At 40.0% G+C, this 14,838-nt stretch overlaps 1 protein-coding gene across 2 annotated transcripts in view; it reads left to right on the top strand.

Moving 5' to 3' along the window:
- Positions 1–300: 300 nt before the first annotated feature.
- LOC124253185 (transcription factor CP2-like) overlaps positions 301–14,838 on the top strand; it is a 42,461-nt gene continuing 27,923 nt past the window's right edge. For both annotated transcript variants that reach the window (XM_046686909.1, XM_046686908.1), the window contains exons 1-3: positions 301–379; positions 11,387–11,605; positions 14,683–14,733. In XM_046686909.1, the coding sequence (XP_046542865.1) occupies positions 360–379; positions 11,387–11,605; positions 14,683–14,733 (290 nt within the window). In that variant the 5' untranslated portion in view covers positions 301–359. The remainder of the gene's footprint in view (positions 380–11,386; positions 11,606–14,682; positions 14,734–14,838) is intronic.

Raw genomic sequence — 14,838 nt, 5'->3', positions numbered from 1 at the left:
ATGCGTGACATGTTGAGCAGTGACGTAGACTTTTGGAGTCAGTTTCTTTTCTTCGCCACCATGCCCGAACAGTAGCCTCTGTAGCTTGTTTCTCCGAGAATGAAAAAAATAAATAAAATAAATGTGTGTATGTAACAAATGAACCCACCACCACATGGTCACATGAATAAGACAAACGACAGGCTTTGTGTAGAAAGAAATCTGTTCGGCGAATATTGTTCCTTTCAAATGAAGCCTTCTCATTTCCATCCCTAGTAACAGTAGTAGTTTCGTACATAGTACCACATTCATCACCCGCCATATCTGTGGACTTGCAGAAGGTATTGGAAGCTATCCGTTTGTTAATTTCACGCTTCCAGATGATTCGTTCTCCAGATGGGTAAGTCCAAGATGTTGCGGAAGGACACTTTGTTGTTTTAATGCATAGAATGCCAGCTGTTAGATGCGAATGCTGTCGCCGAGACCGTGGTCTTGTGATCAGTAAGGGTGTGGTGATTGCTGTATTTTGCTGTCAGTGTCGTTGTGGTCGCAATGACATCGTCGTGCAAGTGACAGTCCACGTGTATCGGACATTCTCGACTGGGCAAATATTACATCTGTCTGTGGTTGTCCTTTTGTAATGTTATATTGCCCCGATCGATTATAATCAATCTGAAATTATAACGAATATTGGCCCTGTCCCTACACTGTGACTTTCTGCATTTTAATGTATTGCAAGTCTGTTCCATTCAACTGAGAAATATAGGAGCAATAAGAAATTACCTGACTAAAGAATCAACGTTCATCCTTCTTCTGGTCTTGTATTGTCTAGATTAGACTACTGTGACAGTTTACTTGCTCGGCTCCGCAAGTGCTAATTTCAAAACTACAACCGATCCAGAATACTTGTGTAAGAGAAGTTTCTCTATGTCCAAAGTCTAGCCATATCACACCTGTACTTCAGGACTTGCACTGGCTACTTGTCCGTCACAGAATTGTTCTGCGCATCATCTATAAGTGTGTAACTGGTGCTGCTCCTGACTATCTCTGTGAACATCTCCAGCTGTACACACCAGCAAGATCTCTCAGATCCGCTTCACAGAACCTCTAGTGTGTACCTAGAGTCAGGACCCTCAGGTATGGCCAAAGATCCTTTGTGTTTTATTCAGCCACGGAATGTAACACCGTTACCCACACTCTTAGAACTGCACCATCATATTCAGCATTCAGATCATATCTGAAAAGGTATCTGTTCCAAAAACACTACCCTAAATGTTTAAGTGTATCAAACGAACTTATTTTAATCCTGTGCTGTGTGACTTTTGGTGAAGGCTTTGGTGTGAGCTATTTTTCTAATGTTTTGTTGATATTTCACATGCGCGAGCTTTTTATATGTTATTACAGTAGATTACCGATTTAACTGTTTATATAATTTCATTTGTCTATTTCACCACACGTTCTTCTTACCGAGTCACTTTCTCAGTTCGATACTTAAAAGTAATGTCATTATTTAGCGTTGACAGAATTTCTAACTGTGATATAGATATATCGTTGTCACAGACAAAACTCAATGTCTGTTTTATTGACGCCTATGTGTCTGCCTGCCTGTCTGCTAATGACAATATTCAATACAAAACTAAGATCACTGACCACATGCAATTTGAACTTAACACCTATCAGGCTATACACCATAAACAAAACGCATTGATTTATGGCCCGAGTTCGGTCTCTGTCACATTATGTAATTACACAGACAGGCAGGTGTGATACTTGTACACGTGACATGTTATGATGTCTGTTGATTGCAAAATGTTATACACAAAAAATGAGCATGTATTTAATAACACAACATCTCTATATATACACAGACAATGAGCCGTGACGGCATCTGCAAATGAACCAGCCGTTACACTTGAGTGCACACCCACCCGCTCTGACTGGGTTCGGTATCCCGCTGCTTCGTTTCTTGGGAAGTAAACCCAAGTACAAAATATTGCACTTTTGATTTGTGATTGTACGCTTATAATTTTGTTTATATGCTTTTTCATAACCAGCAATGTATATTATATGTCATGAATAAGTGATAATTGTGTTTTAATTATGTTTGATTTTTTGGTTGCATGTGACCTTTAAATAATGTAAATGTGAAGATGACTATTGTGTCCTTAAATGTCACTGAAAAGTCATGTAGGATTTGTTTTTCTCTAAATATCTGTGCAGTATTCAGCAGAGTTGTTCAAGTGTGTACAGTTTATCCTTCTTTATGTACAGTTACCAGGGTGTGGGTGCAGATGACACCCTGACTTTGCTAGCTGATAGAGTTAACGTCTTTGGTTATGTAGGGAAGATGTCTGACCTCGAGTCAGGTCAGCAGGTTGAATCCCATCACAGGAAGCAGACATTTTATGGCTGCTGCAACAACATTTGTTTCCACTGGTGTAACCGGGGATGTTCAGGAATAGCTCACAGATCATGTTTGAGGATTTATTTGACGAGTCAAAACAAATGCTGTGAAACATATACATAAAGATAAATGCACACATATTCGTCTGTAAGGGTACATCACATTCACAATCATTCATATTTGTAGTCATTTAACTACATGAAACGGGTGACATAGTATAATGTCCGCTGTGATGTTGCTGGAATATTGCTAAAAGTGGCATAAAACACACCGTACTCACTCACACAGTATAATGTAGCTAACTAGAGCTGGCTTAAAGATTGAATTCCTGCATCCTGTACGCATGAAAATTGACAATGGACGCAACGAAATTTATTAGAGCGTCCACAGGGATGCAGAAAAAATCCAAATACTTTTTGTAAAAATTTGGATCAAGTAACAATAAGTTGTCACTGAGTCTGCTACTAGCCGGGTTATGGTATTATTTGCAGTTTAATTACTGTAACAATGTGATGATCATGATACACAATACAATATCAGTAAGTGAATTACAACAATATTAAATACAACATAGTATTAATGGTAATATTGAAGTGTCTGGTAAGAGTATACAGGTCTCAAGGTAAATCCCTGCCCATGCATAAACATGTCATGGCTCACTAGTGCTGTGAAAAATAGTTTTTCATTCAAACATTTCTTTTTATGAATAGTGATAGTGCTCCATGGCAACTACATCCTTAATAGTTTCAGTATTAAAGTTATTATTTTTTACGTCAGCTATAGTTTGTAATGAAGCTAAGTTTAATTTCAAAATGGGCATTTAAAAAGTGTTCTTTGTAATACAATATCATCGCACACTAATTTGCATAAAGCAATAGCCTGTTCCAAATAAGTCGCTTTGGACTTGCATTGCTCATTTCTGCACTAATCTCTCCTCAGTAAAGTCCTCTTTTTACGTTTTCTATCTCCCTACCACTGAGACTGTAGTTAGGCCAAACGTAGTTTAACAGATATTTCACACTTTCACATATCAACTACATAAAATGTAGATATGAATGCGAAAAAACAGTTTTTTTCTATTTCTGACAGTACTTTAACACCGTTATCAGGCCTAAAAAAAGTGTTGTGCTTCCAATTACCCGACTGACCCTTGAACTCTGGTGCCGACCCTATTTTTTTAAGCGGTATAAATGAAATAAGCTTTTAGATACAATTGTTTTTTTCCCAGCACCGACGGACATCGGTCATTCTGATAGAGAAAGTCGAATGGCCGAAACCTTGACTGAATAAACAATTATACATTGATTAATGTGTTATTAGTTTGTACTTTACTTCTAAAAAAAAATGTTAACAAAAATCCTACCCATATACCCTAAATTTTAAAGTGGTGTTACGGAACCACAACATTTTTTTATTTGGCCTGACTTGCTTGATAAAGTTGTTAGTATCTACACCGAAACGTCGCATTCATTGCAATAAAGAAGTTGACTATCCATAAAACTTGGTTTGCCTTCAATGATTTATCTAATTGACTGATAAGTCGCCTCCCCTCAACCATGACAAATCTATTTACTCTGATATACCATTAGCTGTTATTTAAAACAACCTTGAACCTGTGGAACAAGTTGTACTCGTTTTGACCTGTATATGATCATGAGATCGTTTATTTAGGTTGTAATTGATGGTCTTTATGATGTTATAATTAGTTGATTGTCCAACTAGTTGATTGTTAAGGTAAGGCGTGGTTATGGTGTCAGATGCAACATGAATGAGAGCAGGGAGCACAATGCGGCGGTGCGACACAGCTGATCCTGTCAGTCTGGAGAGCTGCTGGGATTATGTTCAGAAATTGGGATTTCAGTCAGTCAAGTATGTTTGCCTTTAGTTAAATTATATATTCTGATTGTTTCAGATACAGTGTTCATTCCAGCGTTTCTAAAACGTGGGCCATGGCTGCCCCCAGGTTACTTGGGCCATTTAGAGATGTTGTGGGTCATGTCAAATTTCGTTGACTTTTTCGATTTACAGTACTAGTTACTAACCAGGGTTGGCGTTGCTATTTATGACTTCCAATTTGAAGGAGAGAAACCAAATCAGGATCTGCTCAACACATTTATTAAATAGTTAACATCAATTCAAAATGAATAAATAATAAACTATGAATAATATGCAATGTTCCTACTCAAATGGACGTCAACACTTAGCCTGAGCATTAGTGGTGGGAATCTGATGAAATTTCATAATCGATTATCGGTTGCAATCGGATTGTCCCATCTCAGAGCTCCAGATAAGATTTAGCTCATGTGGGTACTGTACCCACTGTATTTTTGGGTATTATGAATGTTTGGGGAGTGGGTATTTCTTTTTCTGTTACCCACTGCTTTCAAATATGTGCATATTTCAGTCATTTTACTTACCTAAGTATATGCCATTGAGTAAGTTTACTAAGCAGGTATGTTCTGCCTTATGTCATACCTACCGTATATTACCGTCTATAAGCCGAATTTTGAGGACCAAAAAAAGCAGTCTGTAGAAGGGGGTCGTCTTATCCATGGGTTACGCTTTCGTGAAACTTTTTTCCAGGGGTAAGAAAACAACATCGTATCACTTCACGTGAACAAACAACAGAAGACGACTTTGTCAGTAGAGACGTCAAATTTGCAATTAAACATCACTAGACAAGATAATTTACCTTTTAAGTCTTAAGTTGTTTTTGCTGGGCATTGTATTATTTGCAGGGATTAAGATTACCGTGTGTATCTGAGCCGGAAATAGCAATCAGCTGTGCACGTTTCCCGGCGATCAAGTTCAAACATGCACAATAATATAACGGGACGAATTCTGACGCAGTCATCAGTAAAATATAATACAGAATACTATTATTTAACCCAAAGAAATATAACCTAGCATTGTGTAATTTTAATTACAGTTTTTATGTAAAATATATATAATCAACACTTAAGGTTATACGGACCCTCATGAACGTGGTAAGCAGAAGTTGTACGCACATGGAATGGGGTAAAATATGGATGCCATTTAAATTCACACATTTTTACCGATGTTACTGTAAACTAGCAGTCAATGGAAAATGAGGCGGTAATCAAAACCAGCTTAAATATAATGGAAATGATTTCATCCTATACTGACAGTACAACACTTGTCCTATACTAATACTACAGTACAACTTGATAGCAATCGATGTCTTTTTCATTACGCAAGCGATTTTTATTAATATATTCCGTACGCATTTGTTTTAAACTTTCTGCATATCTAACATCTTAAATGCGTAATTGGTACGCAACAACTATTTTTCAGTGCGTAATTCTATGCGTATTTTACCTGGATACGCAGCTTATTTGGGCCTCTGCCCATCTGTTCAATGATTGATTGTACAATCTGTTACACTGATTAAGAATTAAATATTTTTTACAACTTGTGCAGTTCCCAGGTAAACATTTGAACTCTTTTACAATACTGCAATACTGTATATTTGTCATTTTTGAATTATGTCATAATAGTGAGCATTAAATGAAATATGTCAACTTTTGTGGTTGGTTTCTGTGAAAAGCTTGACTTGGGGGTGCATCTACAAGAACTTAAAAACTCCTGAATATAATATTTTCCATAAGTTTTAATTGTCATTTGAGGCAAGGTTGTACAAAATTACAAACAACCCAAGTCTACATTGATCAACAAAAAACTCTGTACAAAAATAAATATTGACAGACTACCAAGATATATTAAAGATGACTGTTCAATTCACTCTTTTGCTGATTTTACACAATCACAACAAATCCTCACAATTTTTTCCAAATTTTGACCCACTTTTTACACTAATATATCGTATATGACCGTAGATAAGCCGAATTTTGAGGACCAAAAATAGCAGTCTGTAGAAGAGGGTCGGCTTATCTATGGGTTACACTTTCATCAAACTTTTTTCAGGGGATAAGAAAATGACATCGTATCGCTTTACATGAACAGACAGACAAAAGATTGGGTGCCTGACTCTGAAGGTGTGGGTTCGAATCCTGGGTGGGTCTCAACCCCAAAAGTACTAGAATCTGTACTTTACTAAGAAAGTGTAATCCCAAATATAACATATGTTACATTTGACCACTTGCTAAAATGGCATTGTGTATTTTAAGAGAAGACGACTTTGTCAGTAAAGACGTCAAATTTCAAATTGCAATTAAACATCACTGGACAAGAATGTTTACCTTTTCAGTTCTAATTTGTTTTGCTAGGCATTGTATTATATGCAGGGAATAAGATTACCATTTGATTTGTCTCATATGTAAAGCCGGAAATAGCCATCAGCTGTGCACACGTTTCCCAGTGATCTAGTTAAAACATACCCAATAATATAATGGGATGAATTCTGCCGCAGTGATCGATAAAATATAATATCTAAAACTATTATTTTACCAAGAGAAATATATCCTACTCCTAGCATTGTGAAATTTTACTTACAGGTTTTGCTCTATATAATATGTAAAAGATGTATAATCAATACTAAGGACCGTCACGAACATCGTAAGTGAAAGTTGAATGCACATGGAATGAGGTAAAATATGACTGCCATTTCACACGTTTTCACTGATGTTACTATAAACTAGGGCCTCGATGGATGACGAGGCGGTAATCTGTTCGTGATTGTTGAGAATAATCTGAAACTGAAATTGGTGCTATCGCGGTTGGAGTGAAAAGCGTACCCTCATGAACATGGTAAGCTAAAGTTGTACGGTCATGAAATGAGGTGAAATACACATGCCAGTTTGTTGTGATCGCCAGCTACAATAAATATGACATTTAGCAAAGCAATATATATATATATATGCGTATCCATTTTCTGTCAACTACACTTCATTTCGAGGCGTGAGTAGACGCAATATGATTGTGATTTCTGTGAATAATGCGGATAGAAGTTATAATTATTGGTGACTGCCAGTTGTCTTGTGGTGTGAGTTGGGTGTTCATATTAGCGACAATCGGTTATGAAATTTTGCAATCGATTATCGCATCGGAAAAGGGTAACCAATCAATTATTGATTATAATCGATCATTGGAACACCACTACTGAGTATTCACCCTGAAACCTTTGAAACAACTTTATTGGACTCTTAAAATCTTAGCAGTGTTCTTATCATTATAATCAATCTGACAGTGACTTATATGTGTGTGTATCATTAGATTATTTTTCAGACATTTTCATGTGACTATATTTACTCTTGCGGGGTGGTGGGGTAGCCTAGTGGTTAAAGCGTTGGCTCGTCACGCCAAAGACCCAGGTTCGATTCCCCACATGGGCACAATGTGTTAAGCACATTTCTGGTGTCCCCCCACCGTGATATTGCTGGAATATTGCTAAAAGCGGTGTAAAACTAAACTCAGTCAGTCAGTCAGTTTACTCTGGCGGCTTGCATCACACAGAGGTAAATACTCAGATGATGGCTTGTGTTTAAGACAAAGTTGTCTTCAATAAGTAAGTGACATGTTTTATAATTGTTCATGCAATAATCCTGAAAACAAGGGATTTTCTGAAGTGTCTGGAAACCCATAAAACTAGAGGACTTGTAATGTTGGTTTCAAATCGTCTGCTTGCTTCGGTTAGGGAAGGTAACGTTAACTGTATTTCAACAAAGACCTTCTTAGTATTGAGTTGCCAAGCGAAAACAAACTCAATAAATGTGTTTATGGTACCTGCCCATACTTGTACAGTATGTCATATGACATTTTAGTGCACAAATGGCACACAGACTAAGCCTACAATAAACACTACAGATAGGTATTTTGTATCTATTAAAACTCTCGGGCTTCAAATCCTGAGATTTGAACTGGAATATTTCTGAGCACAATTTTAGACACCAAACAAGACAAAAACAACAATAGTTATCTCACAGAAGTTAATGATTACTGTATGTTATCGTAGATAAGCCGATCTCATAGATAAGCCGACCCCCTAAATTGACCCTTAAAATCAATGTCAAAATGGTATGTCTCGTACATAAGCCGACAACCCGTAATGGGCTCCTAATTGCGGCCAACTCAGACCACAAGAGTATTTTAGATGGTGTTACGCTGCTAAGCTGGTGAATGTTTCCACTTCTCTGTTGAGATTCACTGATTTCTTGTCTTTTGTCCCAAAATACTGCTCATCTCTCTGGCCTGTGTGACCCCGACGTTATTGTACATGATACTGGCCTGTGTGACCCCGACGTTATTGTACAGGATACTGACCTGTGTAACCCCGACGTTATTGTACAGGATACTGGCCTGTGTGACCCCGACGTTATTGTACAGGATACTGGCCTGTGTGACCCCGACGTTATTGTACAGGATACTGGCCTGTGTGACCCCGATGTTATTGTACAGGATACTGGCCTGTGTGACCCCGACGTTATTGTACAGGATACTGGCCTGTGTGACCCGGCGTTATTGTACAGGATACTGACCTGTGTGACCCCGATGTTATTGTACAGGATACTGTGATGTTGAGGGGATATCCACAACCGGAAATAAATTTAAAAAAAGTAACATGTGAGATGAGTAATGATATACTTGTAATGCTTCTAACATTCTAAGTCAAGAAGACAGGTTTGTTTGTGTGACCAGAAAGCATTTCTGTAATCCAAGGTGGATCTAATGTCGGTGTTCATTAATGAATGAGCAGGTTCCTTGTTTGTCATGAGTGTGTCCCAGTTCACCTGCGCCTTGGTTTACGATGTCAAGTGTTGAGCTACGTTGGGTCAGATCCCACTTTGATGGATCGTCTGTTGTGGGGGTTCGCCCCAAACGGTATGGAGCACCACCTCCACTGGTAAGAACGAGACTGATGCCATCAACAAGTGTTCACTGACTTTTGGCGTTCATGGGCTGTACAGTTCACGTATATTCAACTTGGGCCCTGAAACTGTAGGTCCTGTGATGCTACAGTTTTGATCTTCCCGTTACTATAAGTCCCAACACAAGGCTCCTAAATATTTTTTAGTAATATTATTTTGATTACTATTAGCAAAGCTTTTTTGACCAAACTGAACTCCACTGGCCTCATGGCTATTGTGAAGGTCATGTTCCAGGACACCCCATGTAGGTCTGTCTTTGTTCCAGGAAACCCCATGTACGTCTGTCTGTTCCAGGACATCCCATGTAGGTTTGTGTGTTCCCGGACACCCCATGTAGGTCTGTCTGTTCCAGGAAACCCCATGTACGTCTGTCTGTGTTCCAGGAAACCCCATGTACGTCTGTCTGTTCCAGGACATCCCATGTAGGTTTGTCTGTTCCCTGACACCCCATGTAGGTCTGTCTGTTTGAGGACACCCCATGTAGGTCTGTCTATTCCAGGACACTCCTTGTGGGTGTGTCTGTTCACAAAACACCCCTTGTAGTTTTGTCTGTTAAAAAAAAACCCTATGTAGGTCTGTCTGTTCCAGGACATCCTGTGTAGGGCGGCTGTCTGTTCTAGGATACCCCATGTAGGTATGTCTGTTCCAAAACACCCCATGTAGGTCTGTCTTTTCCTGGACACCCCAGGTAGGTTTGTCTGTTCCAGGACACCTCATGTAGGTCTGTCTGTGTTCCATGACACCCCGTGTAGGTTTGTTCCAGCACACCCCTTGTGGGTTAGTTTAAAAAACACCTCTTGTAGTTTCGTCTGTTCAAGAAACACCTCATGTAGGTTTGTCTGTTCCAGGACAAGGAACACCCCATGTAGGTTTGCCTGTTCCAGGACACCCGTGTAGTTTTGTCTGTTAAAAATCACCCTATGTAGGTCTGTCTGTTCCAGGACATCCTGTGTAGGGCGGCTGTCTGTTCTAGGATACCCCATGTAGGTATGTCTGTTCCAAAACACCCCATGTAGGTCTGTCTTTTCCTGGACACCCCAGGTAGGTTTGTCTGTTCCAGGACACCTCATGTAGGTCTGTCTGTGTTCCATGACACCCCGTGTAGGTTTGTTCCAGCACACCCCTTGTGGGTTAGTTTAAAAAACACCTCTTGTAGTTTCGTCTGTTCAAGAAACACCTCATGTAGGTTTGTCTGTTCCAGGACACCCCTTGTAGGTTTTTCTGTTCCAGAACACCCCATGTAGGTTTGCCTGTTCCAGGACACCCTCGTGTAGTTTTGTGTGTTAAAAAACACCCTATGTAGGTCTGTCTGTTCCAGGACATCCTGTGTAGGGCGGGCTGTCTGTTCTAGGACACCCCATGTAGGTATGTCTGTTCCAAAACACCCCATGTAGGTCTGTTTTTTCTAGGACACCCCTTGTAGGTTTGTCTGTTCCAGGACACCTCATGTAGGTCTGTCTGTGTTCCATGACACCCCATGTAGGTCTGTCTGTTCCATGACACCCCATGTAGGTCTGTCTGTTCCAGGACACCCCATGTAGGTCTGTCTGTCTTTTCCAGGACACCCCATGTAGGTCTGTCTGTCTTTTCCAGGACACCCCATGTAGGTTTGTTCCAGGACACCCCTTGTCGGTTTGTCTGTTAAAAAACACCCTATGTAGGTCTGTCTGTTCCAGGACATCCTGTGTAGGGCGGCTGTCAGTTCTAGGATACCCCATGTAGGTATGTCTGTTCCAAAACACCCCATGTAGGTCTGTCTTTTCCTGGACACCCCAGGTAGGTTTGTCTGTTCCAGGACACCTCATGTAGGTTTGTCTGTGTTCCATGACACCATATGTAGGTTTGTTTCAGGACACCCCTTGTAGTTTTGTCTGTTCAAAAAACATCTGCCTGTTCCAGGACACCCCAACCTAGGTCTGTCTGTTCTAGGACACCCCATGTAGTGCTGTCTGTGTTCCATGACACCCCTTGTAGGTCTGTCTGTCTGTTTTAGGAGACCCCTTGTAGGTCTGTCTGTCTGTTCCATGACACCCCTTGTAGGTCTGTCTGTCTGTTTTAGGAGACCCCTTGTAGGTCTGTCTGTCTGTTCCAGGACACCCCATGTAGGTGTGTTTGTCTGTTCCAGGACACCCCATTTAGGTCTATCTGTCTATTTTAGGACACCCCATGCGCTGTCCTTCACCTGGAATGACGAGACAGGGGCGGGGGCAGGGAAGAGGACCAAGACGTCCCACATCAGCTCCCACTCCACCCCAAGCACCACCACCACTACCACCAGCCTCAGCTCGTGGGACATCGATGGCGGACTTGCTGCAGACTTTGACGGATCCCTGTCGGGCTTGGGAACAGAGCTGGGGACTTCTAGCTACAACATGAGGTAAGGAATCAGAACATTACACTAGGTTACATCCCCACTGTAGTCTGTGATAAACTGTGTTAGCATGTAATGGTTATACAGGCTTGAAGCATGTAGAGGCCCATGTTATCTCATGGAATGTTATGAGAGTTTACGAGACTCCAGTTCCAGACAAGTTGCTTAAGTCACAGGTTGGATCTCCACATTCTTTCTTCACATGGAAAAAACATTTTAATTATTACAAACATAACAAGGAATTTGAACAAGATGTTAACCTGCAGGCGGATAATTATAGCAATTACACTGTAATCGGACAAACCCTCTTCCAGATTTTGGAATAATTTTTGTATTTAGGGCTCCTTGCCTCTAGGCAGGACAGACCTATTGTAATCATTTAGATAATTTTTATTATTATTTATTATTCAGCCGATTTTTGTACCAAACATACCTCCTAAACCAATGCTCCGAATCGCTTACAAAAAATCCCACAGATGCCCACCGAGGTGTAGATATTCCCCTTAAAAATCTCTAGGCTCTAGGCCCAATAGCAAAGGGGAGATAATTCAAAATTAATTCCAAATTTCAAAGTTTGACAGCAAATATCTCAAGAACTAATTGTTCCAACACTTCCAAATCTCTTGTACAGATGCACAATCGGATGGGTCAAGTCGCTAAAATGTACCGTTTTGCAGTTATTTTTGTTTTCAGTTTTTGGCCATGTTTTTCAGCAGTTTTCCGAGTAGTTTGCTCCAAAAATGTGCTGAGCTCAAACCGTCAGCTCTAGACATTCCAAACTTTCCATAACTGATGTCCAGTAACCATTGTGCAAATTCTGCACAAAAAGTGCCAGTATGATAGATGAAGTCTTGGTGATTCTAGAACACTATCTGTTTTGACCGTAGACCAAAGAACAACTGAGATACCGCCTTTTAAAGAGGGAACTATTTCTTCTCCAGAACTTCTTAAAAGGAACATGACCCCCACGACCCCGGCTGTATTTGGAAGATCCGCTCGCCTGTCAAAAACGGCTTCTGGCTCCATTTTGAACGATTTCTAGCCCTCAAATACAATTCAAACACCCGTAACTCTGAAACCAACCGTCCGATTTCGACCAAAATGTACCTGTACAAGTGGGCTACTAGTGTAGATTTTTAACTACCGATTGCAGTAATGTATCTTCAAAGACAACAGAGTGAAATTAAATTTTCCACACTTGCTATCTTCATCGGTTCTCGTCGTCACGATATGGCTGAAATATTGCCGATGTGACGTTAAATAATAACTCACTCACTCACTCACTCATCGGTTCTCTAGAGAACACAATGAAAGTTAGCCGTATGTATCTCAAACGTTAGCTGATCAGTTTCTGTTCTACAGTGCATGTGAAAAGTATCATCGTTTGGTACATATCTTCTTCATGATTGTTAGCGGTAATTAAGATAGATGTTTGAACAAAGGGTTCTTCTGTTTTGAGATTCATGATACCCAAGTGATATTTTCTAATCTAAGAAAAATGGTTTTGTGATGAATTTATCGAAACTTAAAGACCTTCCAGTACTTCCAGTCGAAGAGCATTCGACTAGCAGTGATATGATTCATATTAACTAAAGCTATTACTACTTTCATCAGATATGTGACAGACACAATCGGCTAGATAGAACTAAAGCCAAGGAGCCCTCAATGTTGCTTGCAACTATATTTCTGACTTATTTTTCAATCAACTACAAACTTTCTTACCTGGAATTCCCTCTGTGCAGATTCTAGAAGTAGAATATCAACAATAAACAAAGAGAAATTCATGCAGTAAGCCATAAGCTTGCCCAGTAATGCTACTCGTGAGATAAATCTCATGGGGTATCGGATGAGTAGAGCAGATACTTGAAACACAGACTGGCCTTGACTCAGCAGTAACTCCATATTGATGATAGCGGTTGTAGGATAGTGTACTGCTTCAGGGATCGAAATAGTGCTCAAGTTGCATGTCATGGCATGTGGATGAAATATTTCAATGTGCTCTTGCAGTATGACTAAAATTATGAAAATGTACTCACCATGTCTCGTGTAATGGAAAATGGGTGTGGTCATTATCATGATTATGAATGCAGGTGCACATAAACGGAAATAATGCTTGGATGATGACCTAGTTTGTGGGTTAGGATGTGGGTCCCGGACAAATGAAGCGGAACTGTTCTTGCAGTCATGACAGTGTTCATGAAATCCAGCTCTCCAGTTAACACATGTACATGATGTTAAGTGATTTATCAAACAATAAATTGAAATTATGTCATTGTTGTGACGTTATGTGAGGGCATGCCTAATTTGTCTGTCTGTTTCCCAATGTCACTTTTTGAAAAACATTGCCTTTCTGTCCCCGTGTTTGAAGTGTGCTCACCTCATGCCAGAATTCCCCGTATGGGTTCAATGTATAAAACCCAGAACAAGTGTGATGATATTGCTGGCATGTTACTAAGTAGTGTAATGCCATACTCTCTTGACCGCCTCCGTGGTGTAGTGGTTAGAGCGTCACCCCACCCCACCTCACCTCACCTCACCTCACCTCACCTCACCTCACCTCACCTCCTCACCTCACCTCACCTCACCTCACCTCACCTCACTCATGTATCGATGATAAAACAGATTGTCTGGCCCTCAGTCTTCTCACATTTCCTGTGGAATGGAGTTGACATGTTTGTTGCTGTATTGAGTACAACTGTGAGTGTTGTATAGCCAAACTCACTCACTCACACTAGAACTGACTTCTCTGTGGAATGTCCTGATCAGTGTACCAGATAGAATCTGACTAGTGTGGTGTCTGTACCAGATAGAATCTGACTAGTGTGGTGTCTGTACCAGATAGAATCTGACTAGTGTGGTGTCTGTACCAGATAGAATCTGACTAGTGTGGTGTCTGTACCAGATAGAATCTGACTAGTGTGGTGTCTGAACAGTTTCCGCTCAGTTTTACATTTTGTTGTTCAAGGATAACTTATAGCAGTTTCTAAAATGATGTTCTCAATCACACATTCCATTCACTTAGTAACAGTTGAACAAGCACAGCAAGCTCATATACTTACTCCACACACCATGTTTTGTTCCAGCGAAGCTCTGCTGGCTCTTCCAGTGTTCAAACAAGAAAATCTTGAAAGCGGGTAAGTTTATGATTTTCAAAGCATTTTTGTAACATCAGTTTCTGAAAAAAATAACTTTTGATAGTCTGTTACTAGATCTCATAACAGTACTAGCAGCGAATGACT

This window comes from Haliotis rubra, unplaced genomic scaffold (genome assembly GCF_003918875.1).
Source record: "Haliotis rubra isolate DU_JTF1 unplaced genomic scaffold, ASM391887v1 Scf534, whole genome shotgun sequence".
Taxonomy (NCBI): domain Eukaryota; kingdom Metazoa; phylum Mollusca; class Gastropoda; order Lepetellida; family Haliotidae; genus Haliotis; species Haliotis rubra.
The sequence above is the reverse complement of the archived record's forward strand: the minus strand, read 5'-3'. Positions and strand labels throughout refer to the sequence as shown.